General features: G+C 36.7%; 1 protein-coding gene across 2 annotated transcripts; it reads right to left on the bottom strand.

Annotated features, from left to right (window-relative positions):
- Positions 1–672: 672 nt before the first annotated feature.
- Positions 673–19,850, bottom strand: ZBTB41 (zinc finger and BTB domain containing 41). 2 transcript variants are annotated; one of them, XM_082765964.1, is made up of 11 exons: positions 19,751–19,850; positions 17,880–19,115; positions 16,434–16,641; positions 15,634–15,703; positions 12,881–13,028; positions 12,109–12,238; positions 10,514–10,609; positions 9,826–9,932; positions 8,197–8,302; positions 7,033–7,121; positions 673–6,284 (listed from the first exon to the last, which is right to left on the bottom strand). In XM_082765964.1, the coding sequence occupies exons 2-11, from the start codon at positions 18,997–18,999 to the stop codon at positions 5,641–5,643; spliced, it is 2,718 nt and encodes a 905-aa protein (XP_082622090.1). In that variant the 5' UTR covers positions 19,000–19,115; positions 19,751–19,850; the 3' UTR covers positions 673–5,640. The 2 variants fall into 2 exon arrangements, with proteins under 2 accessions (XP_082622090.1, XP_082622091.1); XM_082765965.1 differs by lacking the exon at positions 19,751–19,850 and adding an exon at positions 19,219–19,730.
- Between the last annotated feature and the right edge of the window lie 1,845 nt (positions 19,851–21,695).

Here is a 21,695-nt window from a genome sequence, read left to right as displayed (position 1 = left end):
TATAACCACAAGTCTAAGAAAAACAGAGTGGTTAATGTATATAATTCTTGTAGAGAGCTTGAAGGGAAATGTATTTGTAGGCTTTTTCTTGAAGTCTCTGATATCGGGGGGGTTTCAGAATAACTGCTAACTATTATGACTATTGCATGGGACACAATGTAAGTCTCTGATATCTGGCCAGGAGATTAAGGAGACGGGGAGAGATGAAAAACAACTAAAAGACAAAGCTTGCAGGGGATGCTGCACAAGTCTCTGACATACAGCCAAGTTGGACAAAGGAGAAGGACAAGAGGGAGGAAGACTATGAGCCTTCAGCACAAGAGACCCCCAGAGGGACCACCGGAGACTGATACGCATGCTCCAGTAGGAGGGTTTGGATTCCGGAAACTAATTATAATAACCCTGTTTTTTTTAGAAGTAGTAATGAATATGTATTAGCCTAGGAGCATAAAAATCAGCTGCTTGATGTAACTGGTGTGCATCTTGGTGGAGCAGAGACTCCCGGCGCACCCAGTGCTGTTTGCTTACCTCTATTCCTTTAATAAATTGTGAACTTTGATTATAGTCCTATTTTGAAGACTGAGCCATTTATTACAAAGCGAAGTGTATTTTAAAATAAATTTAATTTATGAAATATTTTATAAAGTAAAATGAGACGCGCACAAACGTGACCAAGTTGCCTCATCTGTTTATCTTTCCAAGAGCATTAAAAGTTAAAGATGTACAGGCCATGGCGTTTCCACACTGTTCAAACAAAAAAAGGCAGAAATCAAAACTTTTATCAAGTAACACTGCAAGAAATCCTGTGAAGCAAGCAGTGTTAAGACAAAAGAACTTCACTTTTCCCATAACAAACAGAATTACACATTGGACTGAGTACTTCTACATTTACAGTACACTTCCTAACTTTTCCTTACAGCAAAGAATTTATCCTAAAAAGACAACTGTACTTAGAGTCTTCCATCTAAAATATCAACCTATACAGACCACATTTAAAACACAGTATTTCATATACCAGTGACAAAATATGAAGTTTATTTCACCTTATTGTTTCATTAAAAAGGACCAACATTTAAACATGATCAAAATGGTAATGGAAGATTCAAAAAAAAAAAATGTCATTATTACCATCTTTAATGCTTCAAATTCTTTTAAGCCAAAACATTTCTTATGAACTATGAAAAAGATCCTCATGGGCTTAAACACTGACTGCCGTGCACTATATTCTGCAAGTATTATTATTCAATGCATACAATGAAACAACTGATTTACTGGGAGATGATACTGGAAAAAAAGCGACTTCTTACAGTTCCTATAGTCATATGAAGAACATGCAGCCTGGAATCTAGCAGGCATGTATGCTCAGTATAGAAAAAGAGGAAAAAAAAAAAATCTTTCTGGTTAAGGGGGAAAATAATAATTCATCTGCTGTTGAGGGATTTTTGAAACAGCAAAGATCCCATGGCTTGCTGCAGCTGAGCAAACCAAGTTACCAGGATGACTATGAGAAGTTCCAGTGACAGTGTTCCCATATTGCCCAATTGAGGAATTTAGAAAAACATTGTTACCAGCAGCTGGCTTTGAGGACAAGGTCTATGTGACTGCTAATCACAAGGGGGTTGTTTTCTTGCAGGTGGGGTTGTTTTCTTGTAGTTGTTTGTCTGAGTGCTTTTGACTAATAATCTTGTGTGAGACACTATCCACCCCTGTTAAGTTCACTATAAAAGTTAGGCTATTCGGGCAATAAAATGAAGCATGATCTGACCATACTGGCGTCTGTTGTGCTTTCGGCCGTGCTTCCTGCAACAATCTGCAACATCCTTCTCAGAATTGTAATCTTTCTTTCCATGAGTTTTTACAAATAAATTATTATTCTTATTGTAGAAACAAACTTCAGGGTCATTTATTCCTTATCACTCAACAACATTCAGCATTTGATTAAGCATGTTACATAATGTAACTCCTTTGAAGCATTCTTCAGTATTCTGAATACTTTCACGTCTGTTACTATGAAAATAAACTTAGCACATTGTTGACAGCAAATAAATCTTCTTTGTGTTTTGACCTGACCCATCTTCAAAAATAATTACCCAAATCACAATCCAGACTAAAGTAACACTATATGTTTTAAGGAAACCCTAACCTTACAAAAGATATATCATCACCATTACAATTACTGATGCTCAGAATAAAAAGAATCCATTACAGCCATACCTCTGTAGAAAAGTGTCAGTGCTCAAGGAGGAAATTCCAGTATAAATAAATAAAACGGAATATAAAATCCATTTAAAGAAATAAGGGCAGTAATCCAGTCAACAACCAGAAATTACTAATATTGTTTAGCAAAACCCAAGGAATTCAATGTTTACAGAATGAGTGCAGGAAGTTCTCAGAACTATGCAGTAGTTTACAGTACCAATACAGACTTTCTGTGCCTCTCCCCAAAGGTCAGCACGTGGAAAAGATCAACATTTTACAATGTGCCACTGTTCAATCTTTAGAGACATTTTGAGAGACACATCTTTGGCAAAAAACAGCCAGCTGAGTCAATTACTGCCAAAAACAACACAGCTGTTATTGTAAAAATGCCCCCCAGATTAACAGGACATGCACTACTGAATGAGTATACACATATTAAAATAGAGGTACGAGACACCTAAGGAGTTTCGACCCATGCAGCTGTGAGGTTCAGATCTGTCCTTCAACACCAGTACACCTAAGAGGAACCGTCCTCCATCAAGCAGAGATTAGCTACTTCCACCTACCAAATGAAGTACCAGTCCATGAAAATGCGCTTAGCTCATACATGAATTTAAATAGATGCAAAGCCATAAATTATGGCTCACGGTATTAAAACAAAAAATAGACAAAAAAAAAAAAAAAAAAAAAAAAAAACACAACTACATATCTAGTACATAAGCTTCCCTATTTTCTTTCATTGTCAACGGGCAATGATCCAGCCTGACCAGCAGGTAAAAACACAGATCTGTTATCTGCAAATAAAAGATTGCCACAGAAATAGCAAGTACTTTTTTTCAGGAATGACTAGTAAATCTGGTCACCCAAACAGCAAAGATTAGAGCTTTTTTTTTTTTTTCTTTTTTCTTTTTCTGAAAAACAAGTCCTTTTAAAGTCTATTTCTTGCTGGGCACCCAAAAACATGAAGCCCTCTGGAAGATATTGACCTTAACTCTTTCTGAATTATCAACTGAACTAGACAAAAAGCCACTATTCAGAATATACGTAAAAGGCACAGTCATGAAAGAATTTTTAAAAGGACATTATCAAGTAAATGTGCTCTAAATTCTGTTTTAGTATTTTACTAGACTGCCTTGCAAAAGGACTGGACCTTACAAGAAAAAGTAGTTACCAACTACTTTAAGCCACTGTTTTATCAAAATCCTGCAATACTTACTTCTATTGTAGGACAGAACAGACAAAAAATAACAAAGGCTTTGTAGTCTGAGAACTGCACTGACCCCATTGATGAGTTTTAGTTGTACTGTTACAGACGTTGGAAATAATGTTTCACATCCTCATAATAATATGGATATGATACATACATGTTAACTTGAAAACTACACATAAAACAGCAATTTTCAAGCCATGGAGTGTAAAGATGACAGAAACGGTTTTATTTTTGAAATGAGATAAAGGTGGAGTTCGAAAGCAGGAAGGATAGTACTTGATAGTGTCCTTTTGGAAGGTGGCATTCAAAGGCCTCATTATTGCTGTGTAATCGCTAGTATTCAGCTTCTTACCAGACGTATTTACAGCATGTCAGTCTGAACATTCCCAAAGCACAGCTCTAAATTTTACTTTAGAGATACAAACACAGAACAGTTAAACATACACAGTCCTGTTTCAGAAACTGAACTTTTAAAGTTTAGGACTTCTATGTGCTTCTTTGGCTAAGTCCTATTTAAATATTGATAACACTTAAAATTCTATAACTCTGCCACTATTTAACAGCTAACAAATCTTTGGTGTGTCAAGAATCCAACAGGGCACAAGCTTCAAAGTATGAAGATTGGGACAGCTTTGGCCCCTCTCCTGCAAACCACTGAACAGCAAAGTAGATGAGGATTAAAAGAATCTAACGACAAAGTATTTGAATAGTATTTAACATGTTCAGTGTTATTTAGAGTTTACAGAACTGGGATGATAAAAGAGCTTTTCATGACAGATCAGTGGTGTTCAGGTCAGTGGATAAACTCAATAGTTACAATAATATACATACATCCAGTTTCCCATTTTAAAGTTTCTTTAAAATAATAATTTAAGAATAGCAGATTTCTAGGAAAAAATGAAGAAAATTTTGCGTTAGAATGTAATTCTTGTGAGGAATAATAAAGATTATAAAATGACTTCAGATACCTTCTTTGGCATAATCTTCACAAAATAAACATGGAAGTGTAATTTTTAAATTAGATTTAAAATAGCCTGATGAGCTTAAATTATATTACATTTCATGGTAAATTACACTAGACTTGTAGTTCAAAAAGGATTTTTGAACCTTATTTCTAGTAAATAAAAAAAATAACTAAAGACATAGAACACTCTCAAGAGCTTGACTTCGGTTTATAAACAGTACAAGTGAAAAAACAATTTTGTTAGCAACTCACAAGAGGTTTATAATTACTGATTATTTCTTTTTTAAATAAAGGTTGAGTGCTGTTCTAGAAATAATTGCCTTTAAATTTCTTCTTCATCACAGACAGCTTGAAAACAAGCATGCTAATGGTGGACACTAGTACAATTTATGCACTAACGAGGATAAACCATGCCAATTGTATATGACTGATCATAGGTTAACATTTCTTTCAGAGTTAGAGTGTGGGACACACTTTAGAAGACAAATATGTATAAAAAGGCAAGAAAAAATGCATACTACATTATACAGGACTAACTGTAGAAAATTAGACAATAGCATTGTCTAAATCTTCCCTAAATCTTCCCACATAATTCAGTATTAAAGACCAAGAAAGAAGTATGATGCCTTAATTAGGTAGCCTAATTATTCTTAGGGGAGTTCTCTACAGTTCCCCCTTTTGTGTGTTAATTGAATAAATGAATTGCTTTTCAGAGTTATCTCGTTCCCATATCCATCAACATGGCTCCAGACTCTTTAAAACCAGAGATTTGAAAATCCTCCAAAAATGCCTGAGGGTTCAATCTTAATTTATATGTGAAACATAATTTGAAGTTTGTGTTTTGTACTCCTGTCTTCCCTTACCACTTCTAATGAATCTGATATAGTCCTTGTTCTTCCAGTATGATTTCTATTACACATTAAATATTAACTCATCGTGAGATACAAAAAGGCAAACGATTTTTTAAATTAATAGCCAGATAAGTAATTAAATTTCTTCAGCAACCATCCTTAAAAGGTATTTCAGAGCATAATTTTTAAAAGACCATCTATAAGATTTTTATAAACTCTTAAAATCACAAGAAACACTCTCTCAGTATACATCAGTGTGCCTAAATGTTCAAATATTATGTAAACAAACCTGTTTTTCCAAAAACTATGCAGAAGACTCATGAGTCCAAATAAAATATAAAATATAAATCTTAATTGCCATATCAGCCTTCTGTTGGCTAATGGCTTAGTAAATTAGGTGGAATGTTATGCTCTGATCATGAATGTTCATTATTTGAAATATTCTGTACAGTAGGAGCTGTATCCAGCCCCAGTAAAGTTCCAAGATATGACTGGTCTCTAGGATCCAACATTTGCTCAGGCCTTACAGGATGAACAATATTTGCAGGTTGTGGAGTAAGAGTATATTTCTCTAGAAATGACAGATCTGCTGCTCGTTGATAATCTGCCTGCTCAGGCTGTGGAGGAAGAATTCCATGTGACTGACTCGTATGCTGTACTAGGTCAGCTTGAGGATCAGACATCTGAACTGGTACCAGAGTCACTGGCACACATACTTCCGCAGGTACATTCTGTAACAAAGTTTTGGCTTCCGACTGATATGTTTTGGACTGTTCCACATACTGTTTAGCCTCAGTTTGATAAACTTTGTCATCAGAGGTGTATTGTACTGGTAAGGAGACAAGCTTTTCCTCTGAAGAAGATGTCAATGCCTCTTCTGCAGCCTTTGTTCCATGAACATGATCAATATGATATTTCAGCTTGTCTTTTCGTTTAAATGTTGCATTGCAGTGTTGGCAATTAAAAGGTCGAGCATCTGAGTGAATAACCATGTGTTTTGTTAATGTCTTCTTTATTCTGAAAGACTGATTACAGATTTGACACTTGTATGGTTTCTCACCTAGAAAGATGCAAAAGAGATTTAAGGTTATTCTGAGTAACACCATTTCACACACAAACTTGCAAATAGATGCATGGATTATGGCATAGAAACCTAGTGTAAAATGAGTGCACTGAAAACAAAGAGCATATGCTTAGCAATAATTTAGGAATTAAGAGAGCCATCAGAAGTTTAGAAATTATATCGGCAAACCCTTCTCCTTACCAATAATTATCCCAATACATCGGTTTTCCATACATGTAAAAATAATCAGATATAAACCAAATTTAAAAAAAAAAAAAACAAACAAACTTTCAACTGTTATAGTACTGTTATTAAATAAGCTTAATTTGCACTTCACATTTTGAAAGGACAACAAATTTCTTTAACATAAAGCCAAACATATAGACATAAACCTTTCCAAATGGCTTTCAAATCCTTGTTCAGATTACCAGTTGAAATGTAGTCTTCTCTGGACAACAAAACTGATTTGGTGATCTGGGTAAGTTTGGCAATAATATATAACAGTAAATAAAAGGAATAGGTATAGAAAGTATACCATAAGCCAAGGATTGCTAAGGATTCTCAGTACTTCAACTTACACACCCAGAAGGTAGTATTCAGGAAGGGCCAGCATACATAGACAAGAATAAAAAGGCTTGCCATATCCTGCTACTCTTACCCTGAATGCTCAACCATAATAGATTAAATAATAGCATCAAGTTTGATGCAAAAGGATATATTCATGTGCATTATTTTTTTTTTTTACCTGAATGTGTCCTAAAATGCATTTCCAAACTTGATTTCCCTTTAAAAACTTTCTTACAGACTTCACACTGGTGAAATGTTGCTTTATATCTTTAAAGAAGAAAACACATTTCATATTAGAGTGTTTTTTTTTCTAAAACAACAAACAAGCTACATACATAATCCTTTTTGAAATCTTTAACTGCAAAATAATGGAGCATCAAACTTTCCAAATTTCTTCACTTACATTCATGCTTCCCATCATCTACATAACAATAAAACCAATTGGATTCTTCTCTATACTAGAACTTATTCTTTTATTCTCTGCAGGGACTGACAATTAGAGCAAACACCACTAAAATTTCTTTTCTGACTCCAAATGTATCCTTCCCCAAAACATTTTTGACCAACATCCACAAGGTAATTTCATTCTGGTTGAAGTATGCCATAAACTATGTACCAAGGATAGTTTAAACTACTGGCTACCAAAAAAACAACAAAAAACAAACATACAATGAACAGACATTGCATTGTACTTCCAACACAGACAAGTTTATAACGGCTTATACACAAGTGCTGAGTACAAACAGTTGAAGTATATTGTTTGAAAAACAATTAGATCTCAGTTTATTTGCAAATCTCTGAAAGGCTCATTTTTAGAACTCAGTAATTAAAAACTTACTGTATTTTCAATTTTTAGACGTACCTAGGTTTTTTTAAAGTTTTAATCTCCTTTCAAAGCTACTAATCTACTACCAGCTTCCAAAACTACGTAATTGTGGGAGAGTTCTCACAATGCTTAAATGATGTCTTAATAATTGTCTTAATTAGTATGCAATGACAGTTAGAAATATTACAATAAACCACCCATATAGAACAACACTGAGACAGCTACTAACTGATAGACTTCTATAGGATTAAAATTGGATCTTCTTTCATCTTGTTTTTCACTTTATTATGCTACAAAGAAAACATCTTGCTTAAATTGTGTAGGCAATTTTCTGACATCCATTTCAAACCAACACAATGGTATGTCTACAAATGACTAAGGTAACAAACACGACAAACACCAAGACTACTAGATCTCCGCATGAAAGTGCAAGTCTTAACAAAAACAGTTATAGTACAAACATGTTTTATCCAGTAAAAACAAACAAACAAAAAAAAGAACGACACCCATACTTACTTCTGCCAAACTTTTTCTCCTAGATGAACACTTTTATAGTGAACAGTGAGGTGATCTCTACGGCCAAAACATTTTCCACATTCTTCACACTGATGTGCTTTTTCACCTTTAAAGGCAAAATTCAATACATTTTGGTTAACTCTTCTAGAACTTACTAGGTGAATGTTTGATTCGGAATCACGCTATGATTTTATGTTTAAGAGTTGTAATTGTAACACAGACTAGATCCACGTTTAGAAACAAAGTCCAGCCAATCAAGCTCTTCCGTAGCTTACGCAATGCTTATACCAAAGGATTTTCTGTTATCAAAGAACAAAATTCAAGAAGTAGGGTGGTCCTGCCAGAGTAAAGGTTTTAACCACTTGTTATTTGTGACTATAACTGACCTCTTCATCGTTCCTATGCATGAATTCATTTTAATGAGTTAAAGGACACTTCCCCAGACACCCACTGCATGAGAGGTACTAATTAATGACTTAGGAATCTATGCTTTTCTTTACAGCCTGAAACATGGTAACATTCAATAACTGAGAGGCTTAAAAGAAAAGCTTATTTAAACATACCAATTATTTCCAGTAATTTACTTTTTAGAATTAAAATTGCATCATATTACTTTTTTTTTTTTTTTTTTTAAATTATTACCCTGATTTACATAGTTACCTTTTCCTTTTATGCTGCTGCTTAAAATAATCTTGATTCTTTTTTAGTCATCTTGAGATCTTCCACAAAGTGGCAGAATGTTTCTTCTCATGTAAGTAGGAGGAGTGTGGACAGTCAAAGAATGTAACTTTCTAGAGGGGGAAAAAAGCAAATAGAGTAGAAAAGAGGATTTTTTTTTTTTAACTTGAGTTTTCAAAAAAGATTTCTTTATTTTATAGCAGACATTATGATTTCAAACACTAAGAAAGAAGCTGTCCTTCAAAATGAAGGCTCAGGAAGTTTAGACTCTGATCACTTTCATATTTTTATACTGCCTAGAAAGAATTTTTCCTCCTAGAAGGTCACGTTCTCTTTGGATCCTGTTCTGAAAAAGTCCCTAGTGAATCTTCACTCTTCCTATACATTTCATAACCTTTCCACTCTCAGTGCAACGCAAAGATATTTTTATGATTTTTTTTCTTCCTCCTGATCATCTCCATCTGGCTGTTCTTAGGGTTGACTCCCACCACCCTCCTTTCTTCCCCCTTCCCCATACCAGAGAACTTCAGAAACACCTTTCTGATACTTTTACATTAAAGTGATCAGTGTACAAACTTTGACAGAGACTGTGACAGCTTCTTCTGTGTTGTAGCATTAATGTTTCACGCAATTGCTATTAAAAAAAGAAATCTGAACTCATTAAAAAAAATCCTCCTTTTTCACTTTTGCTTTTTTTTTTTTTTTTAAATTTTTATTTTAAAGCAATTCACTGTTACATGTTTTTGACTGTCCCTCAGCTTTCTAGGTTAACATGGAGGAAACATTTAGCATTTAAACCTTGAAAACATATAAGAAGATTAACCCTACTGAAGCAGACCCTAAAAACAGCGAGAGAGACATCACATACATATACAGTGAAAAAAATCTGTAATTGTTTGATCTTATTTCAAATCAGTTATTGCTGAGCCTATTTTCAAAGAAAATACCTACCTGAGTGTATTTTTTTGTGTTTTGTCAGATGGTCATGCCGAATAAATGTTTTCCCACATTCTTCACATTCATATCTCTTGTCATCATGGTGGACTCTTAGATGAAGTCTGTGTTAGAATGGAGAAAAAAGTTTACTTCCATACCACTGTTCAAGACTAGCAAATTTGTAGTCATAAACATAACCATAAATGGCAATTTTCTTAACATAATCTGTATGGCAAATTTAATGCAAAATACCAGAAAATGCTTCTCACAAATCTCAGGAAATAATGTTTAGTTGAGGTATTCTTAACTGCTTTTAAAAAGCAACAAATGATAGAGCTAAACTCTCATATCTGAAATTAATTTATCATATTTTAGTCCTCCACTTAATTTCCCACTGATTAACAACTGATTAACAACTATGCAGAAGTTTTTATGAGTGCAAGAAATTCAACTTTGATACAAAATTTGTACGGGATTCTGTCTGTGTTGAAATCACAAATACACCTTGAATTAAAAAATGAATGATTGCTCACATATGAATATATTTTCAATATTTAATCGTGTTTAAAGCATTTACTAATGTTCCCAGAGTTACAATAAATCAAAATCCACATACATTATGAATAATTATGTTCATTGAGTGGATATATATATCACCAAATAAGTGAGACACTTCAGCATTGTATATAATACCAATCTGTACCTGTAAGAGCTTCCATGACGAAAACTCTGCCCACAAATACTGCAAAGATGAGGCTTCTCTCCACTGTGAATTCTCAGATGTTCTTTCAAAGTTGTTCTGTTTAACAAAGGCAGTAAAATTTAATTTTAAGCGCACAGTGTCACTGACATTTGGAAGTGAAATACGCCATCATTTTCTGCATCTTTAGTTCTGAGGGGTCTAAATAACTGATGAATCCAAGTAACTGCCTCAATTTATGCAGATATAAACACATACATGTACACTCAATGGTAGTACCACAACCTATGTACTTAACCAGCTGGGTCTTTAATATATCTGTTCCTAGATATGTTAAAGGGGATTTAACATATCTGGGACCTTCAACATAGCTGGGTTCCCAGATATGTTTAATATATCTGTTCCCAGATACGTTAAAGAAAACACCAATTTTGATGCTATTTTCTATGTAATAATCTCTTTGTTACTATATATATATAAACCAGACTTTAATGTCAAAACAGAAGGAAATCCAAATCATGGAAGTCTATTTAATTAATTCTTCACAGAGCATATTTATTTATATAGAGCTATATATATGCACATGTATATACGTATACAAATTAAGTCTACATTTACGATGGGGGAGAATAAATAAAGAAAAAATACAGTATGCATAAACCTTTTCAACAGATTCTACAAGTAGAATTTCAGTCATTTATTGAAATGGCTTTTGGCAAATACAAGTATCTTTTGTCCAAAGAAAAAAAATAAGAATTATTGTTTCAGAACACAAATAGAAGTCACTTTTGGGAAAACTTTAAAGATATCCCTCCCTTTACAGAGCAGCACAATACACCTGCATTAAAGCTATATTAATAACCATTTAGAATTCGTATCTTTTTCTTTATATACCTAGAATAGAAATGGGTGTGTCTGATTTCTACATTTTTTTCTGCTCTAGCTACCAATGGTCTGAACTGTATTTAGAAGTTTATTTCGTATTTACATGTTATTTCTATTTTATGTATACTACATTATATTTGTGGAAAAAATAGTACAGAATTTATTAGCAAACATTTAGAATTTCCATTGTTCAAAATGTTAGGTTAACAGTATTCTCAATTCAGAGAAGCAGCAGCAAAGTATTATTCCATCTTCCATTCAGGGAAGCAGCAAAGCGTTATTCCATCTTCCATGAAATTCTGTTTGTAAAAGTCCAATTCCTTCTTAGTCATTCTCACTCACCAGTGTTCCTCATATTCCTATCTTCAACAGCGCATTTACCAAAACATCTACAGGAGAAAGCTCTTTCTCAAATAAATGCAACATGTTCTGGCACAACACACGAACCCCAACTAGAGTGAATTAGAGGTAGGATATTTTTAATATAATTCTATCTCATAACTAATTACTTACAGTTGTTACTCTTGCATTTAAAGGACCTTCAAAAAATTGCATGTTACCTGTGGCTCTGACACTACTTTTTGATACACTAGCCCTCTGAATTTTTTTCCTGTATGTTAAAAACTCAAAGCTAAAACATATTCAGAATCAAGCAAAACATGCAAAGTATTTCTCTGTTATACTGATGTTTAAGCTGTCGCGAAATTTCTTACCGTTCCCTAACAGACTTTCCACAGATGAAACACGTCCATTTTCTCTTTCCTCCATGAGTACATTCTATATGGCGTTTCAGATTTCCTGTATCATTAAATTGGCGGCCACAAATGTCACAGGGAAAAGGCCCTACAAGGAAACAGATATGCGCAGACTGTCAGTTAAACCAAGTAAGATGCACAAATTACTGACCTATGGAAAAAAAATGATCATTTTGCAAAACAAACAAACAAAAACCTTTGCCTAACAAATGATAAATGTTTAGTACAGTCAGTATACTTTAATTTCCTTCAATTTCTCCTTAATTTGTAATGCCAGGTATTTTGTCAAGTGTCATGACCGCAAAACAAAACTTTTGCATTAGTAGTCAAAATATTTAAGCCCACTTAGACTGTTCCAAAAAACAAATTTCCATTATTATCAACAATCTGTTCCCTAGCTCCTAAGTGCCAGAAATACTTGGTAGTAAGGAAAAGGTCTTTGGAAAACTTCAGGTAGAATTTGACTTTACAATTGAGAACAATTTACACAAAACAATTTTAAAATTAAACTACATGTAATTTCCTCCCTCCCAACTTTTCATTTATGTAGACATGATACAGTGCCTCAAAAAGACAGCTGAAGAGAAAATTACAAAAAAAAATCCAAAAGAGAAAGAATTGGAAGAGTAGGAGTGTATTAAATAGAAACCAAACTGATCAGGACATACAATGAGGGGGGAAGGTTTTACTTTAAATCTATTGTTTACATGTCAGAAGGAGGTTTCTATACCGAGATGGAATTTTTCTTGATGTTTCAGTCTTGCAAATCGGGATTTAAAGTGCTCTTCGCAGTAGGTACACTTAAAGGGTTTATCCTGAGAATGAAGGATCATATGCTCTTCTAAATGAGGTCTGCGAGTGAAGGACTTCTTACAAATCTAAAACGATAACAAAATATGTCAAAGATACTTCAGTTACAAAGTGGTTTTTATTTATAAATTTTACCAGTTTTGCATTGCTGCAGTGAGCAGGTGAACTAAATTAAAATTAAATTCACTCCTCAAAGCCATACTTCATCCAAACTTGTAAAGCCTTACAGTCAACATCAGAAAAACCTGTGTTCTACATGTACCCTAGTGGATTGTACTATATAAATCAGGATGCAGATCCACAGCAGCCTAAATCAAACTAACTACTGGTACCTGCTCTGTACTGCCACATGTTCCGCTCTCCCTACTTTCTACTGACTCCAACACTTAAGAGACTTTTCCTAGGGTGTTTCAAAATGGTAATACAAGAGAAAATAAATCTTCAAAAGCAAGTCATTTTGGATCAGTTTTATATGCCGAAACAGGCCTGTGGGACAGGGTGAGGCACTGGAATAGGTTGTCCAGAGAAGTTACAGATGCCCCATCCCTGGATGCGTTCAGGGCCATGTTGGATGGGGCCTTGGCCAACCTGATCTGGTGGGTGGCATCCCTGCTTATGGCAGGAGGGTTGGAACCAGATGATCATGGTCTCCTTTGACCCAAGCGATTCTGATTCTATGACAGTGGTAAAAGTTCTGTAGAACTGGAATTATACTTGTCACTTATTTCCACTGGGAAATCTTCTGATAGCATGTATTTAAAAAGAAAATGCAAATACCAGCAAAGCAATCCAACCCTAAAACATATATTAGGGATATAGAACTTTAGCAACTTTAAAATAACATGACTCTTTAGGATTGTTTTCTAATTAGTCAAAGCCTATAAGAATAAGCATTATTAGTTGTCATTAAAGTAAGCATGCTGTTCATTTACAGAATTGTTGTCACATCTCAAATTCAAGCATTTAAACTAGGTATTATACAATCTATCACCAGGGTCCTACACTCAAACATAAATCAACATGGTGCTTACAGATTTCCCCGTGCACCTGTTGCCATTGTTTATGACAACAGCTGATTTTAGCCTTACCCAACTCTCATTATGTTACATTGCACAATCAATTTTTGAGAGCATACCTGAATAACACTTTTAGTCTCAGAAAATCCAATGCAATGGCTTTGTTTGTTAAAAAAAATATTTTTAAATACAAGTGTAAGAAAATCCCATAGCTGTGAAAAGCGTAATAGCCTTCTTGCTTTTCTTTATTATCAATACCCAACTGCTTCTTTGAATTTGTTCATACTCCTCAAGGATTAAAATAAAGTGTAGGCAGCAATTCCTGATGTTCTTACATGGATCACAGCATAAACCAACAAGCTAAAGAAATCGTGGAACTTACATCTGTGACATCTCAGCCCTCAGAACATGTTAGACAACCTGAAAACAAAGTCACAACTTCAAAGGCTTTGGAACAGCCTCTAACTGCAATAAGTCAAAATCCTACCTCTACTTTCCAATTCTCTAAGCACACAAAGAAAGGTGCAAGAGCAGCAGCCTGCTTTTTAAAAATTTCTACTTAACATGAACTTAAAATTTTCAAGTAAGAACAAATAAGAAACCTCATACATCAGAGTTTACCAAATCTGCTAAGAATGTATTCCGAGAAAGGAATGTCTATGGTGCATGATTAATTCCTGCTCTTAAAGTGTTCCTTACTTAGTAGCAAATGGAATCTGTAATATGTTCATTCAACATAACTTCTGGAAGATAACAGAAGTTGACCAACTACGCAGTGCCTCCAACCATGGTGCAATCACCAGCAGAATGAACACCACTAATTCCTGCAGTTGATATCTCCCAGCTTCCTCATGCACGTTTATAAACCGAAGCTCATAAACAAAGCAAGACTCATTACATCATGTTATAGCACTTAATGTTTCACACTCTAATGCAACAGACTTATGTCTGTAACATAATAGGGGCATACAGCATTTAGCATAAAGAAAACAGCTGCCTTGGAAAAAAAAAAAAACAAACAAAAAAACAGCCCCCTTTTTAAAAACAACAACAAAAATACATTTTAAACCTTAAAACATTATTTGGCAGCAGACTGATAATGAGTGGGAGTTCTACACACCTCTTTTTACAGTAGATGTAATTTCACACATAAGCCTCTCCTACGAAAAATGAGGAAAGGATGCTACAATTTTACATCTAAATTTAGTACAAATTTACAACTCTGTTGACACGCGTGTGCAGCTAAATAAGAAAATGTCTCATATTTAACATACATCTTCAAAGCCTTCCTAAAATATACACTTTATGGTCATTGTTTGAGGTGTGTAATTAACAGAAGAGCAAGTACTCTGTTTTTAAAGTATTCATAAGATTCAAGTTAGGACACTCACTGGAAATGGGTGTATTTTGATAAAAGTAACAGCTAATCACACAATATATTAGGGCCTTCAAAATATTTCAGAATTCAACTTGGTACTGTCTACTTAGTCACAAGCTGTACCTAAAAAATTAAATTCAGCCTATGAAATTTATACTGAACCTGCAAAGCTTACTGAGATTTCATAGAAACACATACATTATTTTCACTTAGGTATTCGGGTCACAAAACAAAATAGTATCTATATAAACAACATAAAAGTACTGAAGTAATACTTACATCACATTTCCAACCTTCACTCTTTGTCTTTTTAATAGAAAGAAATTCTTGTACATTCTCTGGATGAAATCTACAAGAAAGACAGAGGCTGAAAGTATTCTTAATTTTTGTGAAGATCACTCAAATACTATATACCCGTTTCCCAACTTTGTGTGTCATGAAAGCTGATCATCGAAACAGCAGAACAAAACACTGATAATTAAACAATTCTAAAGGCACAAGTAACTGAAAAACAATGTTGACTATAGACTCCTGTAGAACTTCATCTGATAGTTGCTAAGAAAAAGGACAGTTTCAATTATAATGCTTTACGGATGTTTACAAACAAAGAGAGAAAAGTGATATGTAAATATTTATATTTTATAATTACAACTGTCACAGACAATTCATTCACCTAAATCCACAGAGAAATGGTTTACCTATCTATTATCATCAACAGGATAGCATTAGCATCTAAAACCAAAAATCTTTCATTCTTCCCTCAAATTAAAAAAACGTAGGTAATTATTAAGACTGTTATGTTCTGATCGACTGCAATAGCTAATGTGAGCATTCTAAAATTGATAGCAAAAACCTGCGGCACAACTACTACAGAACTGCTCTACAACTGCTATTTAGTCAACTCCCATATTCTCTATATGGCAAGTTAGTTCACACTGCTAACCCTAGGTCTTTTGAAAAGATACTTAAAACTAGTTATAAAGCAAAAACATGCTGTTCACATACACATGGTGTATGTATTTATCGTAGCTTTTGACATACAAAAAATAGTTCAGAAAGTAAGTCAAATTTGCCCATACCTCTTTACGTGTTTCGCTAACGTCTTCTTGCTTGCATGCAGCTTATTGCAGTAAGGACATTTGTGTTCCTTTTTATGAAAGTCTGTGTCACTAGAATGTTTCTTTCTGTGCACTGTCAGGTTGGACTTTGTTGAATAGCGCTGATGACATATATCACATTCAAAAGGCTTCTCACCCGTGTGTACACGTGTATGGCTCTCATATTTGCCTACGCAACATAAAAAAAATTTGTTAGTATAAACTATAACAGATTATCACCTATGCTATGCATGGTTGGGGTTTTATTCGGTAACCTCTCTCTCAAATGTCACCAAGGGCTGGGTGCTTTCCATATGGATCTTCAGATTTTTACTGGCTTACACTGAAAACTGAAAGCTGCATGGTGAACTGTAGAATGTGGTTAATACTACATTCAAAACTGCTGATAAACTCAACTAATTAATGTTTATAAAGTATATTTAAAATGAAAAGATGTACATAAAAACTAAACCAATTCAGAACTACATTTTAATGTTATAATAAAGTTGTTGTTTTTTTTTTTGTTTTTTTTTTTTTTTTGCAAAAGTCAGGAAAGCAAAACAGTTCTGAGGGTCATATCAAACAACTTTTTGAACAAGAGCAAACACACTGCTTATGGAGGAACCAAGACATGCACCATCAACCTTACCCCATTTTTTAAACCTTTATATTTCAAAACAATAAAAGACGCAATGCAGCTATTAAAAGGAAAAAAAAAAAAAAGAATCCTAATACTATATATATATATACACTATAATACTATATATAAAATATGTATATAATAATATGTATATAATGTATATATGTGTAATATAATATATATATATTATATATATGTATATATAATATGTATATAATGTATATAATACTATAATACTATATATATATATATATATATATATATATATATATATATATACACACTAATACTACAAGGAACTGGTTTTTTTCCCAGTACATGTGATCTAAAGACTGTTACCACCTTATATGACCATAATTCAACTTTGTAATAAATATACTGTAATAAATTAACAGCCTCGTTACTTGAAGTTACTTAGCTGAAAATACAGTACAGGTTTCACACTTCATGCAACTTATCTTTTAATGTCTTGTTACACTTCTCTCCCTTTTCAGAGCTGCTTGCATATAGCATGCTAACAACTAAAATCCAGAGCAGTGAAAGAAAAAAACAAATTTAGCATTTGCAGATTTTTCAAATAGTGCCCTCAGTTCATTTCCTGAAATTGGTTGGCATCACAAATAACAACTTAATACATTTTAACAAGTTAGCGGATGACTGGATTGACAGGACAATCCAGAAATTCTGATCCTCACATTCAGAAAGAGAAACCATCACCTCAGTTTATTTCCCATACAAATAGCACCACCATATGGTAAAAAGGAAAGAACTACCTAACTTGCTCTTACCTATTCGATCAAATTTTTTGTCACACTTGGGACACTGCAGTAGTTTTTTGCTACTGCTTTGAATGACAACTGGAGCTAAGCCTTCAGGAATATTTCCCACCGAATCAACCGTCTCAGAACCCTCTTCAGTATCATGTTCCTTTTCACTTTGCTCTTCAGTGTCTGAATCTTCACCTGACATTTCTTCCTCCTGCCCTTCTTCATCAACATTGCTTTCACTTCCACTGTCTTCAAACTCACTTCTATCAGATGTTTCCTTGTCAGAACTAACTTTCTCCAAATTGCTGTCAGATGCATCACCACTTTCGCTGTCACTGTTCTCAAATTTAGCTGGACATTTGCGGTTTCTTGTAGATCGCCTAGTAGAAAAGCCTGCTTTCTCAACCATTTTTAAGCCATGTTTTCTTTCCAGCGAAAGGGATCTGTGGGCTCTAGCCAAATGATTTTCTAAGGACTTCTTGTAACAGAAGTTTCGACCACAAAAAGTGCACTGATGACTATTTAACAGTTTACCAGTCAGTTCATTGAGTGTTTCTACTGGTGTAGGTACATCAGTTACCACATCAGACTGTACGCTAGAAACACTTTCATTATTTAATAACTTCACTGCATCTATAATATCCAAAAATTTTGCTGCTTCCAGCACCAGTGGAATTTCATTTTTATACACAAAGAACTCAGAGGTGTACAGAAACTCAAGCAAGTGCTGAAAGACAGAATGAGTTACATGATCTAGTGTGACAACATCGGTGCTTGGATTTTTGCTCAAACAGGCATGAAAATAACTACTCCCAACAGCAACTACAACTTTGTGAGCACTAAATTCTTTTCCTTCTACAATGATGAGCAAATCACAAAATGATGGACGCTTCTGTCTATCATCGTTTAGATATTTAAGTAGATTTTTGTTATACTGTAAGGAGCTCAGTAGCTTCCTTTGTTCCGACGATGGTGAAAGTTCTTGGGAAGATTCGAGCCGATCTGCAGGGGCGATTTCTGCAGACTTTGAGACAATTTCTTGAGCACAGTCAACTACAAGAATCTGATCTGAAGTATCTTTCTCATGGCCAAGATGAACCTTTTCATTTAGATTTGCAGCGAGCCGTCTCCTTTTCTTCATTGCAGAAACGCAACCTTAAAATCAGGAGCTTCATAGGTGATTGAGAAAAGATTCTCGTGAGGACTTGCTTCTGCTCCAGACCTCCTTGAGAAAACACTGAACAGTAATTTCATAATCTACAAAAGAATGACGACAGTAACGGCATTTAGCGCTTAACTATGCATTTTTCTGAGTTGGGTGCTCTTTGCATGCCACTTCAGTTTTATCTACGCTGCGTACCTTAAGCACTTACTGAACTTTTAAAATCTCATCGCTTCCCGCTCCAGGCCACCACGTAACGCTACGAGCGAGGGAACCGCCGCCGACTATTAGTAGCTCTAAAGCGGCGACAGAGGCTGCTGTCGCTCTCCTCCCCGCCACAGACAGCGTGGAGAAGGGGGCGCGATGGCACTCAGCGCCCCGAGCGGCTTCACCTCGCCTTTCGCTCCCCGGGGGCCTCCCTCGGGCCTGGCAGGCCGGCGGGGGGCTGTGTGGGCCGGCCCAGCCCGCTCCCCGCGCCTGTCACCGCCCCGTGTCAAGCCGGCGGCGGGCTCCCCGCCTCACTGGGCCTTTGTTCCCGTGCCAACAAACCCACCGCCGAGCGCGGAGCCCGGGCTCGGCCCGGAGGGGCCCTCCCCGCTCCGCAGCGCCGAGCTCGGGGGGGGGCAAAGAGGGCGCCCGGGGCCCGCCGAGCGGGGCACAAAATGGCCGCGCCCCACCCCGGGCGCGCCCCCTCCCCCTGACGGGGCGGCCCCGCGCGGCCCCCACGCACCTGCGCGGCGCCGGGCGCTCGCCGGGCCCGCTGGGCCGCTGCAGGCCGCTGCGCCCCGCGCCCCCGCGGCCGCTTCCGCCGCTTCCGGGTCCCGGCGCCGCGCGCAGCCGCGCTCCCTGCGCCGGAGGGCGGGCGGGAGGCAGCGGCGGGGCCGCCTCTGAGCATGCGCCCGCGCGGGCTCGGGGCCGCCTCAGGCAGCTGCGCACACACGCGGCGTGTTCCAGAAGGCTGTGGAGGAGCTGGGGCAGCTGTCCTCGCACAGCGCCGGGCGCCCAGCCCACCGGCAGCCGCCCTCCAAACGTTGTTTTGGCGTTTGCAGCGTCTCCTACTCGGAGCCCTCGCGTACTGCGCCGGCTCCGCGCTTCTCCTCTCGCCAGGGCGCTGAGGAGCGGCGGGGCTGCGGCTCGCGACCGCCGGGGGGTGCAGCGGCCCCTGGAACGGGCTTCGTTTTCTGAGGGCTTCAGGGAGGGTGCAGGATCAAATCCTGTGCCACAGCTACTTCCGTCTACTTAGAGATTTGAGAAGGAACGAAATCGTCATTTCGCACAAGTGGTGCATGACTTTCACATATTATTATGTTTTTTTCTCAATACAAGTTCTGAAAATTCTCAAAGCATCTGTCACTTCATGATTGTTATTACACAAGTACTCAAAATCCCCACACATTTTATTTACAGTCTACCATTATTTAACTAAATTTCTCACTGTAAGTACATTAAAAATACTATTTTAAATGTTTCAAGTACCCTAAATTGTCTGTTCTTCCAGTTACTACTCCTGAAGAAAAAAAAAAAAAAAAAAGGCATAATTAATTAATAATAGAACAGCAAACACTACTATGATTTTGCTTTCACTGAAGGCAAAACTCTAATTAAGCCAGGTAAATTGCGTTCTTGGCTCTGTTTCCATAGCAAATACATATATTTATAGTTCCAAACTGAGTGTGAGTTTTTTATGAGTGAAGTATATGATGAAAGTACAACCTTGGTGAACACTACTTTGCCAGCAGGACTAACTAGAACAGGTTTGAGATGTGCACAGTTACAGAATCAGAGTCATTAAGGTTGGAAAAGACCTCCAAGGTCATCTGGTCCAACCATCACCCTACTAGTACTGTCATACACTAAACCATGTCCCTAAACATAGAATCATAGAAACATAAGGTTGGAAAGATCATTTAGTCCAACCATCCTCCTATCACCAATAATATCTACTAAATTACTAAATCATATCTTGTAGCACCTCATCCAGGTGCTTCTTGAACACCATGAGGGACAGTGACTCCACCACCTACCTGGGCAGGCCGTTCCAATGCCTGACCACTCTTTGAGAAAAAAAGTTTTTCCTGGTACCAAATCTAAATCTTCCCAGGCCCAACTTGTGGCCATTTCCTTGAGTGTTATCATTAGTTATCTGGGAGAAGAGACCGACCCCCTCCTTATCACAAACCTCCCTTCAGGAAGTTGTAGAGTACAGTGAGGTCTCCCCTGAGAGAGGGGAGCCTCCTCTTCTCCAGACTAAACAATCCCAGTTGTCTCAGCCACTCCTCATAAGACTTGTGCTCCAGACCCCTCACCAGTTTTGTTGCCCTTCTCTGGACATGCATGGGGGCCTCAATGTCTTTCTTGTAGTGAGGGGCCCAAAACTGAACACAGCACTTGAGGTGTGGCCTCACCAGAGCTAAGTACAGGGCGATGATTGCCTCCCTGCTCCTGCTGGCTACACTATTCCTGATACAAGTCAGGATGCCATTGGCTTTCTTGGCCACCTGGGCACACTGTCAGCTCACGTTCAGCAAGCATCAGTGAACACTCCCAGATCCCTTTCCTCTTCATAGTCTTCTAGTCACTCTGCCCCAAGCCTATAGCGTTGCATGGGGTTGTGGTGGCCAAAGTGCACGACCAGGCACTTGGCCTTGTTGAACATGATCCCATTTGCCTCAGCC

The sequence above is a fragment of the Aythya marila genome (assembly GCF_965140915.1).
Source record: "Aythya marila genome assembly, chromosome: 8".
NCBI lineage: Eukaryota > Metazoa > Chordata > Aves > Anseriformes > Anatidae > Aythya > Aythya marila.
Note: the sequence above shows the minus strand (reverse complement) of the source record. Positions and strands in the feature narration are given on the sequence as shown.